We start from the raw sequence: 21,479 nt of genomic DNA, 5'->3' as shown, positions 1-21,479 counted from the left end.
TATGTGAGCAAGTCTGAATATTTAATTGGAAATGGACAGTCTTAAATTTTACACGTTTCAGGGAAGCATTACTGCTGTAATAGATTTCCTAAACTCAACTAAACCTGAAAGAATATCAGGAACTTCTTTCTGCTTAAAATATACGTATTTACTTTCACTGAGCCAGACTGAAAACTGAAAAAAACCCTCTTAACTACCAGACAAAAGAGAAGTCTACAGTAACATCTAGTTTGCAAATATTGGTCCATTTCTATATGCCAAGAGGACCATTTTTAAAGAAAATGGATACCCTGGGTGCATCTCATTTGTCTGTGAAGCAGAAAATCTAATATGCAAAATAAACCCAAACTATCAGTAAAGTTCAAACACAGAGATGTACTTTCAGTACTGACAGAGAATTCCTCCCATGGCAAAAACCAAGAATGAATGTATTTTTGTACACTCCATAGCAAAGACAAGGAAGGGGAGATTTAGCCAAATGACAGGAAGAAGGGCAAGGAAAAAAAAAAGAAAGAAAAAAGGAAGAGGAGAATAAGAAACAGCAGGACAATTATACTAATCTAGACTCAGTTTCATTACATGAAAGACTTAGCAGTAAAGTTTTAGTGTCCCTTATACCTAGTATTGCAAACTACTGTTGAGATTCCACTGAAATCAATGGCCTCTTAAGATGTGCCTAGCTTAGTTGATAACATGACTGATAATTTAATCTTAATAAATAGTACCAGTCAGGGTTGGAAGAGACCACAAGGGTCATCTAGTTCCAACCCCCCTGCCATGGGCAGGGATATCCCACACTAGATCAGGCTGGCCAGAGCCTCATCCAGCCTGAACAAACAGTATTTTAGGTAGCTCTATTCTCTTCACACTACACAACAGTACTAGGAAAATTACTCTTGGAAAGCTTATTCTATATAAATTAGATAAAAAAGCTCAACAACTATGACCAGCCACCAAGACTGTGGGAAATTCAATCAGAACCAGCATTATGCTAATATTACACAGACTAACTGGCACTGAAACAAAAGATAAAATTATTCCCTTAACTTATTATTATTGTTTTCAGTAATCTGTTATAATCATCATTAAATGTTTCTTTATTGTTGAAGGTGAAAGTAAGATAATTACTAAAACTCTGAAGTATTGCAAGTCAGTTGAACTAGTTCAACACACAGCATCTAAAAAAAGCTACTGGGATTAAGATTTCTGGGGTTTTTTTAAGCTACTGTCTAATCTAACTAAACATCCTGTGCTTACTGTACAAATCACTCATTTCTCCAATGACAGAAAACACTGCACAAGTGCTAAGTTTTAGCATACAACTGTATTTAAAAGACTTAATTGCTAACATCAACCTCCAAATATGTAAATGTCCTTCAGGGATCAGCTTTCTGAATTTTACAAGTCTCTTTCTTCGAAGTACTGTGCAAAATTACCTCAGTGAATGAGTCACATACTGCGTATCAAGTAATGCAAAGCACAATTGACAGACCTTGTGGAAACTACCTATTTATACTTAGCTTCCAAGAAACTGCATGGGTACCTAATTTCATCAGTGAGCTGTCAGTGTGAAATCACATTACAGAAGCAACTGTTACTCTCTAAAGGCAGTGTCCAAACAAGTTCCTTGTTCTTTTGTTATGTTTCAAAGATTCAAGATCATATGACACCACATACATGATGCTAATTTTCAAAGCCACTCTGACTACACAGTCCAGAGAGGTCTAGTAAAAAAGAGCAATGATACAGAATTATTCACTTTTGGGTGACAGTATGAGCTGGAATTATCCAGGAAATCTTAAGACACTGGAGAATGGTAAGCACATATGCTAGAAGCCTTTAGCACAACAGATCAATTACTACAAGCAAAATGAAAAATGTGATGAACATCTTCAACTGACAGTTCTCCCTTTCCATTCCCACACTTATCAGTTTGCTTTATGTAAGCAAACACTTCTGTGTGATCCAGAAGTGACCTCTTTGAGGCTTCAATACAGTCTACTAATACCCATCTGTATAGTGTGAAGTACTACATGACTTTGATTTAACAGATAGATTTATTTATTCTGTAGAAAGCACTTGAACTTAAGACATGCAGTTTGACATTACAGCATAATTTGAACAAGAACCATATGTTGTTACACTTAATGCCACCTAATATTTGATGAACTCAATATAAGCCTATCACAGAATCAGAGCCAAACATAAAGAACATTTCTTACCCTCTGAAGCAGCTTGTCTCTATAGTGTTCAACCTGTTCCTGAAAACTCTGGCCTGGTTTCTTGGGTCTTTTCCCAGACTCTAACTCATCCTGAAACTTCATCACCTTAAGCTGTGAAAATAATACTGACCATTAGGTTATTCGGCTTATTATCCAGTTAGGCAGGTGGCTGAAAATGAAATTTCCATGATTTATGATCTGTGTTCTTCATTCTTTCTGTAAGTTTGTGCACAAAGAGATACTAACTTAATCTAAATTGGATCAATACAACAGAACCAGGTACTTGTCTGCACACACCTGCAGGGTTCTACAAACATGGCAAGAACTAAAACCAAGGAATGCTTTTCTCATTCTAATAAATTCATTGTTAGAACACTGACCCTTGTATTTCTTAGACAGTTATCTATTTTTTCTTTCAAAATGAGATAATTTACTAAATGTGTCTTATATATTATTCAACTTGGCTACTCCAAATTTTCCTTCAGAAACTGCCTTTTTTCCCATTTAACTCTAAATATTAAAATCAAATGACTGGCATAATGAGGAGAGTGGCTGATTTGAAACAAGTCATTTTTACTAACTTAATACTCTCTCATGTGCTATCAAGCTTAGCAACAAAATTCAGTAATCTACAATTTAGTCACTAAGTTAAGCCAAGGTCAGATTTTTTCCATGTGGATCTTTGTTCTAGATACACTAAAACCGTTCTGCAGGGTGATTCACATCATAAAACTTAACTCTCATCTATCATTTGTCCATTCTTTATTCTTGCTGACCTAGCCTTTTACAAACAATCCTTCAGTTTTTTTGGATGAGGAGGTGTCTCTTCTGGGGGGAGTGAGATAAGAGTTTAGTACTAAGTCATTTGTATTTGTCATCTCCCTTCCAAATGTTTGTGCTCTGACCCTCCTGTATTTCCTGGTCCAGTGCCCTACCTGCACAGTCCTATACATGAGCAGATTTTTTTCCAATGCTTGAGGTTTTTAGTGAACACAAAAAGGTATTTTCCTCTTTAGAAACATTTAACTTTTCCACACTGAAAACACACCAAGGAAAAGACTTTGCAACTGTGTCTCTTTGAATATCTGAAAGGATTCTTATTCTCCAGGTCCTCAAATCCCTAGTGTGAATTAAGTACATTAAAAAATTAAAAATCAAATCCTAAAGGTTTTTTCTCCCCTCTCAAAAGCATCAGGCCAGACAAGGCATGAAGGTGCTATACATTCTAATCCTGCAGTTACTGACTGAGCAAAAAAGAAAGGCATTGCAAGAACAATCTAACCAGAAGATCAAATATGCTAAGATATGTAAAATCCAGGCAAGAACAGCATGACTTTGAACAGGATCTTCTTCCATAGAAGGAGAAGTTTACCACAGTAAATTTCTGCCAGATGTTCAGCTTACCTCCCTCATTTCCAGACTATGGTTGAGCAATTTCGATTTTTAGTTACAATTCAACCAGTTAAATAGTCAGCAGCCAATGAAAACCTGACATTGGCATTTGTCACCTACCACTCCATCTCCCCTAAGGTGTTTCTGTTTTCAAATGCAGAAGTTTCAAAAGCAGGAATACCTCTTGGAACCACATGTTCAGTCACCCTGTACCACCTGTTCTGGTAAGAACTCAGGACTGCATTCTCTACAATCACATCAACTCCAAGGCCATTATTTGCTTAGCACACTCAGTACTGAACAGAAGGAATACAGAGGAGGCTTAGCTGATCAGAAGGCCTCTTGGGCTGTCATGCCCCTATGACTTCTACTTTGTTTTCCCAACTACATCACCCAAAGAAAGATGATAACAAAAACCACATACACACAAAAGTACATAAAGCTGCCAACCAAAAAAAAAAGTATCAAAACCCAAACACACCAACACAGAACAAAACTCCATCCTCACAAGGTTATATTTCTTTACATTTTTAGCCAAAGCTGTGACACCATCTCTGTTTAACCATATTTTGAAAGCAAGGAAGTATAAGCCTATAGCTCACAGTAACCCAAAATGAAGGAAAACTAGGAAACTGATCAGGAAGCTTTACTTGCTAAACTAATCCAGACACAAAGAAATGCTGAACTTCAGCACCCTGTCTTACATGCATTAAAAACTGTTCATGGCTTTCTAATGTTCTGCTGATACCAAGTCCATACACAGTTGTCCACAGCGGGGGGGGAAATGGCTTTTTAACCTGAGATTATTCCAGAATTTCACAGCCTCAGAATTTAAATGGTCAGATTCAAACACAACTTATTTAAGATATATTAGCTGCATACTACATGCTATGCTTAACTAGGAAACCAATCACCAGATGCCTGATGAACGATAGGAATTTCTGCTTGACACGTAACTGCACTCAAATCAAGACTGATTACAGACAGGACAGCATCAAAGCAGAGCAAAGTGGTTTGTTTCTCCTTAAAACAGACTTGCCCCAGCAAAAGCTGCAACAAGACCTAGACTTTGCCAGAAGCAGAGAAAAATGTTTCTTCAAAAGCTTGCTCTCTCCAGCAAATGTATGAGCAGTGGAATTTCTGCAGCTACCATATTATCAACAACAGATGACAGCGATATTGATGCACACATGCCAAGTATCTCTTCAGCCATAACACTTCAGGCACACTCAATAACCCTCACAGGACGCCATGTGTCTTGAAGCTAAGCAATTCCTCACTTTTGTTTTTGTGCAAAACAGTAGACTCCAAGTCTTAAAATAGACCACAATCTGCTAAATTAAGACAGTAATTATCTTCTAAAGAGCAACTGCTATAAATAGGAAAACTATTGGTAAAGCAAAAACCAAGCTGTCTCATCTGTTGTTATTAAGCCATGATAAGTAAGCTGTTTAATTGGATATCTTTTGGCTGTTTTGCAATGGCCTCAAATAAACCAGGTACTGAAGCCTCCAGACTGTGAGGACCAAAGGGTTATATTGTTCTAGTCATGGTCACAAGCCTCAGCTCCTATGACTTGATGAGCAAATACACAAAAGTGAGTATTTTACACACTAAGCACCGTAACCCAGAGAAACAAAGAATGGAAACTCCACAGAACTTCAGTTTCTCAGCAAAGGTACACAGGGCCTGAAATCCAGAACAGGATGTATGCTTTGGATACAGCTGCTCAAGCACAGGAAGGACATGGACATGTTGGAGCAGGTCCAGAGGAGGGCCACTGAAACAGTCAGAGGGCTGGAAAATCTCTCCTATGAAGAAAGGCTGAAACTGTTACAGAATCACAGAATGTTAGAGGCTGGAAGTTACATCACAGAAACATCAAGATTGGAAAAGACCCTTGGGATCACAGAGTCCAACTGATAACCCTACTCTGTAAGGTTCACCCCTAAACCATATCCTCAAGCACCACATCCAAATGACTTTTAAATACAGTCAGGGTTGATGACTCAACCACCTCCCTGGGCAGCACATTCCAATACCTGACCACTCTTTCTGTGAAAAAAAAGTTTCCTAATGTCCAGTCTAAGCCTACCCAGTCACAGCTTGAGGCCATTCCCTCTTGTTCTATCACTAATTACCTGTGAAAAGAGATGAGCAGCAGCTTCTCCACAACATCCTTTCAAGTACTTGTAGAGAGCCATGAGGTCTCCCCTCAGCCTCCTCTTTTTCAAGCTAAACAACCCCATCTCCTCCAGTCACTCCACATAACATTTATTCTCCAAGTCTCTCCCCAGCTTCATTGCCTTCCTCTGCACTCAATCCAGTACCTCGACATCTCTCTTGCACTGAGATGCCCAAAACTGAACACAGTACTGAGGCGTGGCCTCACCAGAGCTGAGTACAAGAGGGCAATCACCTCCCTACTCCTGCTGGACATAGGAGTATCCAAGCCAGGATGCCATTGGCTTTCTTGGCCACTCAGGCACACAGCTTCATCTAATTGACAAGCTGCTTGTCAATTAGAACCCCCAAGCTCCTTTCCACCAGGCAGCTTTCCACAAACTCACAAACTGTTAGGAGCAGGAAAGGACCTCAGTGGATTGTCTAGTACAACCTTCATGCCAGAGCAGGGTCACCTATACCAGGCCACATAGGAACCTATCCAGGCAGGTGTTGAATATTTCCAGAGAGGAAGACTCCACAACCGCCCTGGGCAGCCTGTTCCAGTGTTCTGTCACCCTCACAGCGAAGTAATGCTTCCTCCCGTTTCCATGGAACTTCCTAGGCTTCAACATCCACCCACTGCCCCTTGTCGTGTCATTGGGCATCACCAATCCGAGCCTGGCTCCAGCCTCTCGGCACTCACCCTTTACGTATTTATAAACATTAATGAGGTTACTCCTTAGTCTCCTCTTCTCCAAGCTGAAGAGCCCCAGCTCCCTCAGTCTGTCTTGTAAGGAAGATGCTCCACTCCCTTATTCATTTTCATGGCTCTGAGCTGGACTCCCTCAAGCAATTCCCTGTCTGTCTTGAACTGAAGGGCCCAGAATTGGACACAATATTCCAGATGTGGCCGCACCAGGGCAGAAAAGAGGGAGAACCTCTCTCAATCTACTGACTACACCCCTTCTAATACAACCCAGGACACCATTTGGCCTTCTTGGACACCAGCACATTGCTGGCTCATGGTCAATCTCCCATCCACTAGGACCCCTAGGTCTTTTCCCCTTCACTGCTCTCAAGCAGGTCACTGGAGAAGACTGGAAAGACTGATACAGTCAGACTGACAGGTCTATAATTTCCAACATCCTTCCTTCTTCCTTTCTTGTAGATAGGTGTTACAGTTGCCACCCTCTAGTCCGTTTGCACCTCCCCAGTTAGCCAGCACTTCAGGTAAATAATGGAAAGTGGCTTGGCAAGCACATCTGCCAGCTCCTTCAGCACCCTTGGGTGTAGCCCATCCTGTCACATGGACTTGTGTGCATCTAAGTGGCATAGCAGATCACTGACCACTTTGTCATTTATTGTGATGTCCTCATTCTGATTCCCTTCTGTGGTCATGGGGCTAGGTGTCCAGGGAACTGCTGGTCTCAGCAGCAGTTGATAGTCTGATGGCCACACCAGATTGGGGATTCTCTTAGAAATGTTCCTAACTGCTGAGAGCTGCTCTCCTGCATGGAGCCCTTGGACCTGTGTCAGTTTCTCCCTCCATTCAGCTCCCCCACTCCCTGTGAATTGTGCATCAGTAAGACTGCCCTTTGCCTGAAATGTCAGGAGGTGTTCAGTTCCAAAAACTCTTTCAAGGACACAACACAAAGGTTAAAGGTGGAAAGAGGATTTTATTTTTGTTTTTCTTCACCTGTTTCAGACTTGATGCCTGGGCTCGAGTGGTGCCTTGGAGGTGCAAGAGCAGCAGCAAGAACCAAGCCATGAGGGTCCACAGAAGCCATGATGAAAGAATGTGCTCAATGCTACAGAGAAAAGGAAGCAGCTCCAGGGGAACCCAAGAAGCTTCCCCATCCTAGGAGCGTAGAAAGCTTTCTCCCCCCGGATGCGGGGCACAGGAGGCCATCTCCACGGTGCATGAGCAGCAGCAGCAGCAAAGAACCGAGCCAAAAGGGCCCGGGGGAGCGCTGACAAGGGGCTGTGCTCAGTGCTACAGAGGAAGAGAAACAACTCCTGAGGAACCCAAGAAGCTTCCCCGGCCGCGGAGTCAAGAAAGTTTCCTCTCCCCGGATGCGGGGCCCGAGAGGTCATCCCTGTGGTGCATGAGCAGCAGCATGAACCTAGCCAAGAAGAGCCAGAGGAGGCCTGACAAGGGGCTGTGCTCAATGCTACAGAGGAAAAAAAGCAGCTCCCGGGGAACCCAAGAAGCTTCCCCATCCTGGGAGTAAAGACATTTTCCTCCCCCCGGATGCGGGGCACGAGAGGCCACCTTCGTGGAAGCACAAGCAGCAGGCACCTGGCCACGATGGCCCAAAGGAGGCCTGGCCAGGGACCATGCTCTGTGCTGCAGAGGAAGGCAAAAAAACCCCACAGGCATTTACTAGCCCACTCGGGGGAAAAAAAGCCTTCCTCCCCCCAGCCGCAGGGCACGAGAGGCCATCTGCGTGGTGCATGAGCAGCAGGCAGTAACCCAGCCAAGGGGAACCAGAGGAGCCTTGACAAGTGGTCTTGCTCAATGCTACAGAGGAAGGCAAAAAACCCCCGGGGACCAGTGCCAATCCGCCCCGGGGGAAAAAATTCCTTCCTGACCCCAGCACTGGCGATCGGCTACTCCCTGAGCATGTGAGCAAGACCTGCTTCCTCCTCCCACAGGCTGGGCACGCCTCCCAAGAGATGCCCAAGCCCTACTCTCCCTTAGCCTGGATTCCCTGGGGCAACATCTCTATATCCCATTTCTTACAACTACTGGCTCCAGAAGGGATGCTCTGCAGTGCTCCTCAAACCTGAAAAATCCTCATTCCCTCAGGCACCTCCAGAAACCGGCAGTTCGTCTCATCAGCAGCAGCCTTGTCTAGCTTCTGGCCTTCCTCCCTCAGCCCTCACCAACTACTTCTACTGGCTCCTCAAGGGCCTCCTCTGGGCTGCTCCTCTCTGGGCTGCTCCCAGGTCAGGTCTGGCAGCAGGTACAGGAGGATGCTCCCTTTTATACTGTCCCGGGGCACTGGCACTGCCGTGTTACCGTTGCCAGGTGATGGCGTTGTGCCATCAGGGGGATGTGCCTTCCATGCACAGCCCCACCCACTGGCACTTCACCCACCTCCCCTCTGCTCACCACCCTTGAGAGGAAGCCTTTGGAGTGCTGTTCCTGAGGCAGTCCCTATGCCTAGAAAGCTTGCCCCTGCCCTTTGGTGGCCCACTCCTGTGCACCCCTCATGTGTCCTCGGCCACTTGGATCTCAAGTACAAATTTTGTGCTGTTACTCCTCTCTCACGTCGCTCGGAGGCCACACCTATTACCCGGCCCCTGTCTGCACCAGAGCTTAATGCCCATGGGGCCACTGTGGGCCTGCCCAGTCCTCTGTAGAGTCACAACTGCAGGAACAGTGATTGTTACTTTGTAGACATTAAAATAGTATCAGACAAATGTCCATGGGACCTGATGGGATTCATCCCAAAGTACTGAAGAAGCTGGACAGATGTTACAGCAGGACCTTTCTTGATCACCTACCAAAATCTTGGGAGGTCCCTGCTGACTGAAAAGTAGTCAGTGTTATTCCAGTTTAGGACTTGGGAGCACAGGTTGTCTTCTAATCACTCTGAGTAAGCAGACATCCCTCAAATACTGAGAGAGAGCATGTGATTGGCTCCACACAGGTTAAAGCCAGCATGTTGTTCCAGAAAGTAAGGAGCTGTTCAGCCTGGAGAAGGCTTCTGGGGCTTTTTAGAAGGCGGCTCTTGTGGCTTTTTAGTACTTAATGGGGGACTAACAGAAAGATGAGGGTAGTGTTTTTGTAGGACCTCTTGTGACAGGACAAGAGGAGATGATTTTAAACCAAGAGAGGAGATTCAGACTAGCTATAAAGAATGAGTGTAGGGAAACACTAGCACAGGCTGCCCAGAGAGTTGGCAGATGCCCCATCCCTGGAAACATCCAAGGTCAGGTTGGGACAGGGCTCTAAGCAGCCTGACCTATTTGAAGGTGTCCCTGCTCACTTCAGGGAGGTTGGACTAGATGACCTTTAAAGGTCTCTTCCAACTCAACTCATTCTGTAGTGGATAAGAAATTCTGGGAGTGAATGCTTTAAAAGCAGTACAGGGAGTACTTTCCTGTCAAACTTGAGGATACATTTTCAAATTTAAGTACTTCTACATAATGTCTGAGGTGTTAGGAAAACAACAACAACAAAAAACCACTACCCTTTTCAAGTGATTTCAAGTGTGGAAACTCTGATGGTAATTTAATTACCATAAAGAACAAAGATGGTGCACTTGAAAATCTCAAATATTTACCACTAAAATTGTTACAGATAAAACAATTTACAGCACTTGTGCCTGTGTAAAACTGACAATGGTTAAACTAAATCACTTCTTAATCAGCCTCCACAACTGCCAAGGCAACATCTATAAAACAGACACTCAGTCTGACAGGTGCCCTTTCCATAACTGCTACAATCATTATTACAGCAAAATGAAAACTAGCTTCACTTGTACTTTCAGCAGTCAGTCATTATGTATTTCCTACTGAACTACTGCCACTACAAGTCAAGTCAGTCATAAATCCCATTTAGCTTTTCTCAAATTCAGAATTAACTCACAAATGGTTATGCATCCTGCACTTTCAAAATGCTATAAAGCAAGAGGTTTCTAAGTGCTTAGTTGTAGTCCATTAATTTTAATAACCTGAATTATTAAACAGGAGCATATCTAGGAGAAACAATAGTTGTAACATTAAAATAATACTGCTTGTACATTTTAGAAGAGTATTATGGGAGTTTGCTAACATCTGATTTTAGCTAACATTACAGCATGAACAGGTAGACAGCCACAATTCTACCTTCAAAACATTACCCAAATTATAATCTGTCAATTGGAGATGCTCCAACTGCAACAAGGAGTTTTGCAGTGTCTTAATACCATTTTAATGCACTGACCAGGAGGAGGTGTAACAATTCTAATATTCAGTATGGGCTTTAATACTGAATACAAACTGGAAAACTGCATGTCATTTTAAACCTGGTTTTGTATGGCACTGTATTGCTGAAAGGCTACACTGCTGGACAAAGCTCATGCTAAATTCAAGTTACCTTCTCAGTCAGTCACAGGCTCAGAGGTCAGCAGGAAGACACAAAAAACTGTACTCAACCACCTTGACATCTATGTTACTATCTATGCTTGGAGAAAGAATAAAAGTAGTAGTCCTTCTGAAGTGCATGTAGGTTTTCAATTAAAATGCTCCATTTCCAGGACTACCTGGTTTAGTTGCATCTATTTTGTTTAATGGCTTACACAGTGAAAAGAGCAACTTTTAAATGCAATAAAATATGGACACTTCAAGGCAAGAGACATGAGAGAACAAGAAAGGCACAGGACTAAGGCCACATCCAAAAGGCACTCCCCACTTGCCAAGAGGAGGAAAGCATGGAGGAATCCAAGCAATCTGAGGTTATCAATGACACTGAAAAAGGACACTGGAAAAGACAAGTAGTTCTCAGTGCGCAGTAGCCCTTCATATAACTTTTCATTTTTTCCCTGTGTTGCTTTAAAAGCCAAAAGAAGGATAGGCTGTAAACAAACACACCTGTGTAAAATACACTGGACTGAAAAAAAGCCTACTATCTAGCAGGGCTATAATGATTTCAGTAAAAATAAGCCCCCATTTTATAGAAGGAACTTGTCAGAGGCAGGAGGACTGGAAAGATACAGAAGGGTGGCACAAAACACCATATACTGACCTCTATCTCTCGGAGTTTGGCACGCTTTTCTTCACTCATTTCTGAGTATTTGACTGATGACTTGGATTCAGGCATTTCTTCTTTAATGGGATTGGAATATATGTGCTGTTCTTCTGACTTGGAACTCTGTGTGTCCTCCTCATCTTCACTTTCTTCTTCTTGACTTTACAAAAAACATACAGAATTAACATAGATGTATTTAAGACAGTTACCTCTCTCTCCTGCTTAGCATCTGCAATTAGTTACTAGTTTCAAAATCTGTGAAGTAAGATTGTTATGTAAAAGTCTGCAGCTACAGTCTCTACCTGTGAGACAAGCATCTTAGTATTTCAATTAATCATTAGTTTTTATTACTCAGATAATTTACAGAAGTATTTTTGAAACTTACAGTTATCAAGTCCCTATCTAGCTCAGCTACATAATCAGTCCACTATCTCCAAATCTCTTTAAGTGCTCTGATTGTTCTTTTATGAAAGAACAAAAAGAAATTTACTACACTTTTGCTTTTTGGAGACAAAACTGAGACCTGGCAGCTATTTAGTGATATTCCCAGACTGGCCACTAGAGTGCTGCAGATCTATGTGCAACCCAGGAAGGTGCTCAAAACATTGTTAAGGGATGCCCTCAATGGCCTGAAAAACAAAGTAAAAGGACTGCTCAAAAGCAACAGATGGCACAGAAGAAATATATAGATCAGAACATTATTCACTGTTTCTGCCCTGAAAGCAAAATGGAGAGGTGTAGATACATTCATACATATCTGACAGCAAGATTTCCAAGATGTAAAATACAACTATCTTAGCTCTTACTATTTATCAACCTCAATCTTTAAACTGATGCTGATTTAACAGCTGTACCAGAAGGTGTAATTTCTTGTGTGAGGGAAAGAAAAAGAAGAGGGACCAAAAGCATGCTGCACTAAAATTCTGACTTTTCTCTATTTCCTTATTTTCCTACTTTCACAATTGAATTTTTATTCTGCTCTTTCAATACATGGATATCTTACAGGGAGTTCTGAAGACATTCAACCTTAGAGGCAGAAAATGAATATTTATTCAACAGAATGAAAAAGTACTTACTTTTGAATTTCCTCTTCTTCAGATTCTTCATGTTGATCAAAAAGCTCCCACTTAGAAGTTGTAACAGCTAGAAGAGATAGTAAAGACAATTTTAACAGAAAAAGCTATCACTTAATCTGAAAAATCAGTATTTGTGGATATACTAAAAATCACTATGTGATAAAGTTTACCAGCATTTAACACTTAATACAGACTATTTGATAGAAACACTCAAAGTGGATGTTATCAGAATAGGTACTCTTCACTTACACTGCATATCCTTCAAAAGCAGACAAGTATATTTTGGAAGACTGACAATCACATACCCAGATTTTTCTTCTATATTTATTCTTAATGAATGGGAAATTAAAGTTTGGCACACTATTGAAGCAGCTATTGAACACACTATTTTCTGCACTTGTAACAAAAAAGTTGTAACTGAAAATCCAGTGTATTACTACAGAAATCACACTAGCATTTTTCAACAGATCAGCTGAAAATAGCTAAGTAACATTGAGTTTTCTTATTTCACAAGAAGCTGGGAAGAGCCCACAGCCAAACCCAACCAGCTAATGGTACACTGGACACCACAGTGACAGACAAGCTTAGTATATAGAGGGGGAGCTGAGCAGGCTGGGTGGTAGATTGGGTGGTGAGCAGTTGCATTGCAAACCACTAGTTTTATATATTATTGTATTACCATTATTGTTATTACTGTTGTTTCTTTTTATGTTGCTTGATTAAACTGTCCTTATCTGAAGCCACAGGGCTTTGCTTTTTCCTCCCAATTTTCCTTCCCATCCCAATGGGGCAGGAGAAGAGGGTGGCAAGGAACTGAGAAGCTGCATGGTGCTTAGCCATCAGCTGCACCTAAACCACAGTTCAATATATACTTTAAAAACTAACCTTGAGCTTCCAGTTCTGATTCATCCACCGCTTCCCACTTAGAAGGAGCAACTTTAAATATAGGCTCATTCTTTTTGGAGTCTTCAGCCGCATCCACTGATGGAAAAGACAGAGAAAAATCATTTCTAAAGCGCTTCAGAAGGTCAAATGGGAAAATCTAATATAACAATCAGATTTAAATACTGCAGTATATTTTACTGGTTTATTGCTTGCAAGCAAATTAGGATTTGGAATGTCATGTGCACAACATCAGAAGATACCTACTGTATGTCTGAAGCAATTACAACCTAAAAGCAGCTTTTAAACTAATTCTTCCTAGCACGAAATTTAGTTGATCAATTCAACACCCTGCAATGCTCCATGCAGTGTTAATTCTCTCTGTACTTGTTAAAACTACTTGAGGGAAATAAATAATTAAAAAAAAAACCATCAAAAACTGAAGATTCAAATTGAAAGTAAAGCTGAAATATTTCATACAAGGAATTCCATCGAGATCATCATCCAATGATTTAATTGGGACTCCATCAAGATCATCAATGGGAGCGGCGTCAATGGGAATTCCGTCCACATCTTCTAGCGGTGCACCGTCAAGCTCTTCCTCGATGGGAGCTCCATCAAGATCATCTGGTACTTCCTGAAAGCAAATAGTAATTTCAAGAATAAAATCTACACTGTTTTTCTTTACTTCACTCCAACTATTCATTAATTTCTTTTTACAGGAGTAGCCTTAAAAATACCTGAAACCCCAAAACCAAAACAATTTTTGCTGCCAAGTGTCTATTGAATATACTATGGATAACTAAAACCCTACACTAACTAAATACAATAACTAAAACACTACACATCCTGTTTAAAATAACCTCTGTAGAGAAGAAACAAAAATCTATTTAAGTGCTGTAGAATAACTAGAAAGTTAAGAACTAACTATTCCAATACAACACAGCAAAGACTAAACCACCAGTTTAAATGACCTGTCATAACCTTCCTCTCAAGAGCTGATGGCAGTATTACATCCAAGAGTGGCACTCACAAAACTAAAATGGATGATTCAGGCAGCCAGATGCCTAGCTGCTTAGAACTCTCAGAAATTAAGCCTAACACCCAAGAGTCTAACTCAAAATTCACAGACAGATACTACAGAGTATTTCCAATACAAAGGAAATACCTGCCATCGTGCACTGGTCTTTGCTCTGAAATGTTTCACAGTGTAACTACATCACAGCACCCAATCTACATGCAAAAAATGCATAAACAAATTAGACTGTATTTGCTTCTGAAAATATCCCTTACACCTGTATTAAAGAGGCAGGAGTCAGAGAAAAAAAGAAAAAAAGCAAGTTTCTTCACCTAGGAACATGAAAATAATTCTTGCTAGACCTATTTTGTATATACACCCTTTCCCACACCACCTGCTAGCAGCACTATCAAGGTCACTTACCTCTGTTTCTTTATCTTCCATGATATTTACAAGCCCCAAGAATATATTCTGTAGCTTGATGAGAAATGGTTCTGGATAGATTGCCCAGTCTTCCCAGGCTCGGAAGCACGTCATTACCCGTTGCTAGAAGGAAGAGCAAGAAAAACACACGCCATGCTAATAAACTTGAATTAAGACATTTGAAGTGATTGGAAATACACCACAGAGAACTACTGCTGCAGACAGACACTCCTGACTAGTTCCATGCCAGAATATACTACAATGACACTATGCTGAGCAAGATTAGTAATGTTTTAAAATTATGTATATAGACACTACTTAAAAAAAAAAAAAACAACTCACTGAGTTCCATTTTCCTTTCCAATTCCTGTTGCATTATCTATTTCAGCCGTTCAGAGTTCCTATACCAATAGTAAACTGCATTCTGCCCAGATGTATGAAGCAGGTTCCTCTACTAAACATGAAAGAAAATAGCTTTCCTTTGTAATGTAGCTAAAATTAACCCTGGGTTATTCACATGGAGATTATGTTCCTACTTTCATTTTTATGCAGAAGTTAAGCATATTGGAAATGAAAGGATTAAGCTCAAGCTGGACACATTGAATGTAGCTGGAGATGTAGATGTAAAAAAATAAACTCTAATTCTACTGCCTGTCTTTACAATACACTAAAACTCACTCTCAATCTAGAGCAACTCAGAGTAAAGAAGGTATCACAGTATCACAGTATAACTAAGGTTGGAAGAGACCTCAAGGATCATGGAGTCCAACCTATAAACAAAGGCCCCATGACTAGACCATGGCACCAAGTGCCGCGTCCAGTCTCCAAGGTAGGACAAGCAGGATCGAGACCTTAATACAGAAAAACTAACTACACTGTAGGCCTTGTAGTTAAAGCTTATGATTTAAATGGGGAGAAAATATGAAAAAACACAAAAGGGCAGAGGCATCTTTAAAACAGAAGGAAAAGCCAGGGTGAGCATGAGAGCAGTGAGAAGCAGAGCACTGCATTTCAAAAATCGCTCTCAACTACCCGTTGTCAGACCGTTCCCAGACCTCAACAAATAAAGCCTAACTAGCCATCAAAAAGATGAAAAGTAACTTTACACTGTTACATCTAGCAGCTTCTTGCCACACTGAGCTGCCCAGACTTATTTTTGAAACTCAAATGCAGATGGTCCAAAAATAATTAGAAAGCTACAAGGCCTTGTTTGCAATTAAAGTACTAGATAGTTATTGTCTCAACTCCACAGCTAGATACCTACCAGTACACTTCAGCTGCAAGATGCTAACTTCCTTCCTTCATTTCAAAGCTACTTTTGCAAGAGAGCAGACTTTTTATTTAAAACAATTTAAAAAATCCACCAAACAAGGAAAACAAGTAAAGCTGAGCTAGGAAGCTTGAGGTCTAAGCCACCTATCATAGTATGTAATCTCCTGTGCAGGAATATTTACTTATTTGACTTGTATACCACGTAAAGAACAATGAAATACGTACCTTGAAATTTTCAGACTGTAAATGGCCTTGTATTGTACGGTAAGTAGCATTGAGATCAGAGAATATCTGACATAATTTTGTTTCAAAACTAGAATTAAACATACATTTCTTAAGTTAAACTTTGTAATAGATGCTTTCTGGACATACATAATTCATGAAAATACCTGGGACACAGGACTCAAAGGCACAGGGTTCTGATCCCTATTGTAGCCATGAACTGAACTACAAAGCAAATATGATTACTACATATTAAAACACCTTGGACAACAACAGAACTGTGAAGAGAGATCTTCACATCTGCTGCAGTCCCTTGATATAGCCTTAAAAGACTGGAGGAGGATAAAGAGAGTTTTACCACCTTATATACAATGAAAGAATTGTCTCAAAACTAAATTTCTATTTCTAAAAAATTATTGGTTACATTTTTATTCTGATCTACTCAATGAAAGCACAGGGAATAACAGCTGCCTAGTGTCCCTTGAGCTTCTCTCAATGTGCAAGAAGTAAACTGGCACAGCAATGACACTACAGCAATAAAACATCAATTGCTATCGCTACAGTTTCATAACATGCTGAATATTCGCCCTCACATCAGGGAAATGCCAGGAAATAGAATCGAATATCTGAACAGGACAAAGGTACTCTCCCTTTGAGATTTTCCCTAAATTCTGTTCAGTGCCTTAAAAACAAAAATCTATCTCAATAATTTACTTCTTCACATGGATTATTTGCTGTATCATTATCTTGACTACTATCTACACGCTCCGTTTCTGTAAAAGGTGATTGAATTGCTCTCATTTATCACAGTATAACTAAGGTTGGAAGAGACCTCGAGGATCATCGAGTCCAACCTATCAACACAGACCTCATGACTAGAGGTTCCAGGCAAGTGGTCCCCTTGCATAAGGGATATACACTTCATTTTGCATTAGGAAGCAACCCTACACAGTAACATGCAAAGAGATATAAATATCTTGAGTGTTGTAACAGTATCCTAACAGGAGAACTGTGAATTTCTATACAACACTTTTATCCAGGGATGTACAAAACTGAATCTTAGGATGTTGTTCCTTTTTTAAATCATCAGTCACCTAAAACACTATACTTACAATTTTCTATAGTAGGAAGCATTGGCAACTTTAGCTGAAGAGTTGTATAACACATCTGACACGAGATATAACCTTGCAATCTACAATAAAGAAGGTCCAAATTAATCTAACTCCAGAGTTTAAATTGCCCTGAAAATATATGCATTTTTCCAGAAAGAACATGAGATAGTTTAAACTATCTAGAAATATCACATTAGAACACAGTCATACTGTTAATAAACATGCTGAGACACAATTTGTCCCCTGATGCTACAGGGTACTAGCCACTATAATACTGTATTATAAAGGACAGACCATAGTATTCCAATTTATATTTCCTTATCTGAACACACTATTCTGCTGGCTTCAATTTCACAGTAAGGTGAAGTGGGTTCAGAAAGAATAAAAGTATCTAAAAAAACCCCCCAGGAAAAGAGCATACTTAAATTCATGCCCACATTTTAACGCAGAACTTCAATGCTATCTGAAACTTAGGCTGCTTGTACATTTTATGTGTGCTGTTAAGCCAGCTCTTCCCCCGGAATACAAAGTTGTGTAAAATCACCACACCTTCTTTGGAAGAGGTGTCTTCAGAATGGACAATGACTCTGTAATGCAGTCTACAATTTCTTCAGCAGCTTCTGCATTATTTAGACAGAAAACCATTGCGTCACCGATGTCATTCTTCCGAGGAGTTAATCCACGCAGAATTTCCTCTAATTTGTCCCTCTGTCTGAAACACCAGGAATTTGAATACTTTCAATATAACATTAACAGTGCTTTAGGGAATTTTTCCATCTTTAGAACAAAAGCAATTTTAAATATGTCTGCATTCTGTTGCTTTTTTCAGTGATGTATGAACATGTGCATCCACATTACATAAAAAGTGCAGAAACGTTCCCCCTCCAGTCTGGACTGCATACAGAAACCAGGGAAAAATAACTCAGAAGTGCCTAATGCTGAAGATCAGTATCTCTAATAAAGTAATTATCTTTTGGGGGTTAGTTTAAGCCAAACCAAAATGGATAAATCTAAAGCATGCAAGTAATTTCTGCCATAGAGTAAGAAACATTAGATTCAGAAAGCGAGTATGAAAGAATTATTTCAGGTTTTCCCTGACCATCATACACAGATAACACTCTTCAAAAGAGTAATTTTGCAGCCTTTCAAAAAGAAAATACAATAAATAATGTATTAAAACCTCCAGAACCATGACTCATGTCTGAAATATGACGAAAAGAATGAAAGAAAAAAAAACAACCACATGCTAAGGACACAGTTGGAACAGTAACAGCAAAATTAAGAAAATCCTCTCCGTATTTCCACTACCATACCCATCCCAAACACAATCAGAAGTCACAGCAAAGAACTCTGATCTGCCTCTTCCTGCTTATTAGTAACTGCTCTCAAGATTACTGTTTACTTCTCAAGACCATAACAATGTTGAGAAAGGTGCTATATACTCCCCCGCCCCCAACAGCTAGGTACAGAAAAATGGGCAAAAACTCTTACCTTCCCAAGGCCCTTCAAATAAGGGGTTAACAACTGGGTTGAAATGACTCATTGTTTAATGATGACAAATCTAATCAAATCCAAAACTTATTCTTAGCAACAAATATAATTAAAAGAAAAAAAGACTAACTGGAAAGCACTGAGATGAAGAGAGCTTCTAAGTAATATTATCCCCAACACGGTAATGTCTCAGGGATGACATAACTACAAAAGTACAACAGCCAAAAAAATCCAAGCAGTTAAAACAGCATCATAAATTGATAGAAGTTCATACTCTTCCTTAAGTGCACCCTTCTTGTTTGTTTCCTCCACAAATGCTTCTGTTTCTTGCTCTTCTGACATCCCATGCAAGTACGGGTTCAATGGTGGCGGCCTCCAAAATGATCCATTCTTGAACATTCGGAAATCTTCTGTCCTCCACTTGGTTGGAGCATCTCCCTACAAAAAAACAAAAGCAGTTTTATTTTGGTGTTCTTTTATTTCACTGTGTTTCAAGGTAGGAATTGTCACTAAAATTCTACTTGCCTGAAGAATTGAATAAAGCTTCCATCTGTAATATACATGGGCTGGAGTCTGGTTTTCAAATAAAAACCTAAACACAAAGAGCAAAAAAGAGAAAGAAAACTTATTACAAATTATTTATAAAGCAAATTCAAAGGAATAAAGAAATTTAACCAAATCCTTTTTAGAATTCCAAGTCAGCTACCAAGTGAGCTCAAGATAGCTAAAAATCACATACACCTACAGCACAGCTGAGCAGAACAAGTGCAACCGCTCCACACACATATGTATGCAATCTGCAAAGTAGAGAGCAGAATTCCACAAAAACACAGCATTTCTCAGAGGTTAAAAGCAGAACACAGTCAGAAAGAGTGACTGTGCAGCCCCACAGTAAAGCAGAAGCATCACCAGCACAGTATGGGAGCAACTGCAGCCTCAGTACAAGTGGTGTAGGGAAACATAGTTACATGTTTAGGCTGCACAGATGAAATGCTAAATGGCCTGAAGTTTTCCAATGCTCTTGACAAGGCCAGGAAAAAAAAATAATTAAAAGCAGCTAACTTTTAATGGCCAAGATATTCTGACCTCTGTATTTTGTCTTTTTGAAATGTCATTTATTATTTCCCTGAAACAGTTTTTCAGAAATTGCATTTTACAGAAAAACTGGAAACTGATCCTTTTTTATTCCATTAATGACAGGAGCTGGAAATCTTGACAGCTTCACTATGTCCTCTGCATTTTAACCCTATTTGCATTGACATCAAAGAAAAAGGGCCCCCAGATCTTACTAAAGGTTAAAAATCAGGCTCCAGGAAGACTGGACTTTAGATTGAGCTGGTCTGTCTGGTTTGGTTCTTTTTCTTTTTAAGAAATAAATGTTCCCACTTCCACTGATGATTCAGAATTCCTCAGAAAAGTAGGTGCTAAATGTAATTTTATTTATCATACCTAACTATAAAATGCATTTATACATAATATATAGTATTTTATATGCACACATCAGATGCAACTGGTTAAAAAAAAAGGCATATTCTTCATAAAGAGATAGCACAGGCATTTGTAAAATTTAAACCTGCACATAAATGTAAGACAAAGTATACCAACTCTTATTAGTATTTCAGAAATGCAAGGTATTAGCAGCAGTGCTTCAAATAAACTGCACTAAATATTTTCAATGTCATAATCACCTGAACATCGGATTGTTGATTTCTCGGTTCATGATCATGGCTTCAAACATAGGCCCTTCCCGTACCACAAACTCTATCATTCGGTGTATCAAAGCGAGCAAATTCCTACAACAACAACACAGTTAAAGAAAAATTGATTCAGACCTAACACTATATAAAACTACACTCCACCTAAGACACTACAACTGTGCAGGAGATTATTTTGCTGTATTGTTAAGAAAACTGTGTAGAAGATAAGGTAACATGGAACATATTATAGCCTTGCATCAAAGACACGGGCATTCTAGAATAAAAACATGCCTTGGAGCAGTGGAATGAGAATTTAAGAGGACACTTATTTTTCCTGAATTTCCACAGCTTAGTCTACAACCATCTCTACCTTAACAGAAGCTTAATAGTCCTTTATCAATAAAAATGGACAACTGAACACCAAAGTACAATTAGCGATTAAAAACTAAGCCCTCACCTAAATTCTCTAGCACTAGGACCGAAGTATCCACTGAAGTTTTACGGAAGAACAAGTGGCTGAATGTTATGCTCAAAATTAAACACACAAAGTTTTGAACATTCAATAGAAACTGCATTTAACTTTCAACCTATTCAATATGAAAGGCAAATAGCCTTCCTGATGCCAAACAGGGTAATGATTTTACGAAGTTTACATAATCCCTATTTGGTCAAGACTCAACTACTGGCATAGAACAAAATTACCCGTCACTTCATGTCATACCATTCAGTAATTCTTCTCTCATGAACTCAAATGAATCAAATCACTTGT

The 21,479-nt window shown here is 39.9% G+C and overlaps 1 protein-coding gene across 2 annotated transcripts in view; it reads right to left on the bottom strand.

The window, feature by feature from the left end:
• Positions 1–21,479, bottom strand: part of U2SURP (U2 snRNP associated SURP domain containing) — a 51,942-nt gene that overhangs the window by 8,234 nt on the left and 22,229 nt on the right. For both annotated transcript variants that reach the window (XM_068145554.1, XM_068145555.1), the window contains 12 exons: positions 20,702–20,806; positions 19,539–19,605; positions 19,288–19,451; positions 18,072–18,234; positions 17,523–17,602; positions 16,414–16,501; positions 14,917–15,039; positions 13,956–14,112; positions 13,479–13,574; positions 12,594–12,660; positions 11,515–11,677; positions 2,223–2,333 (listed from right to left, as the gene is read on the bottom strand). In XM_068145554.1, coding sequence (XP_068001655.1) covers positions 2,223–2,333; positions 11,515–11,677; positions 12,594–12,660; positions 13,479–13,574; positions 13,956–14,112; positions 14,917–15,039; positions 16,414–16,501; positions 17,523–17,602; positions 18,072–18,234; positions 19,288–19,451; positions 19,539–19,605; positions 20,702–20,806 — 1,384 coding nt within the window. The remainder of the gene's footprint in view (positions 1–2,222; positions 2,334–11,514; positions 11,678–12,593; positions 12,661–13,478; positions 13,575–13,955; positions 14,113–14,916; positions 15,040–16,413; positions 16,502–17,522; positions 17,603–18,071; positions 18,235–19,287; positions 19,452–19,538; positions 19,606–20,701; positions 20,807–21,479) is intronic.

The sequence above is a fragment of the Melanerpes formicivorus genome, unplaced genomic scaffold (assembly GCF_026170545.1).
Source record: "Melanerpes formicivorus ecotype bairdi unplaced genomic scaffold, bMelFor1.0.p_v2 SCAF_12, whole genome shotgun sequence".
Classification (NCBI taxonomy): Eukaryota; Metazoa; Chordata; class Aves; order Piciformes; family Picidae; genus Melanerpes; species Melanerpes formicivorus.
The sequence above is the reverse complement of the archived record's forward strand: the minus strand, read 5'-3'. Positions and strand labels throughout refer to the sequence as shown.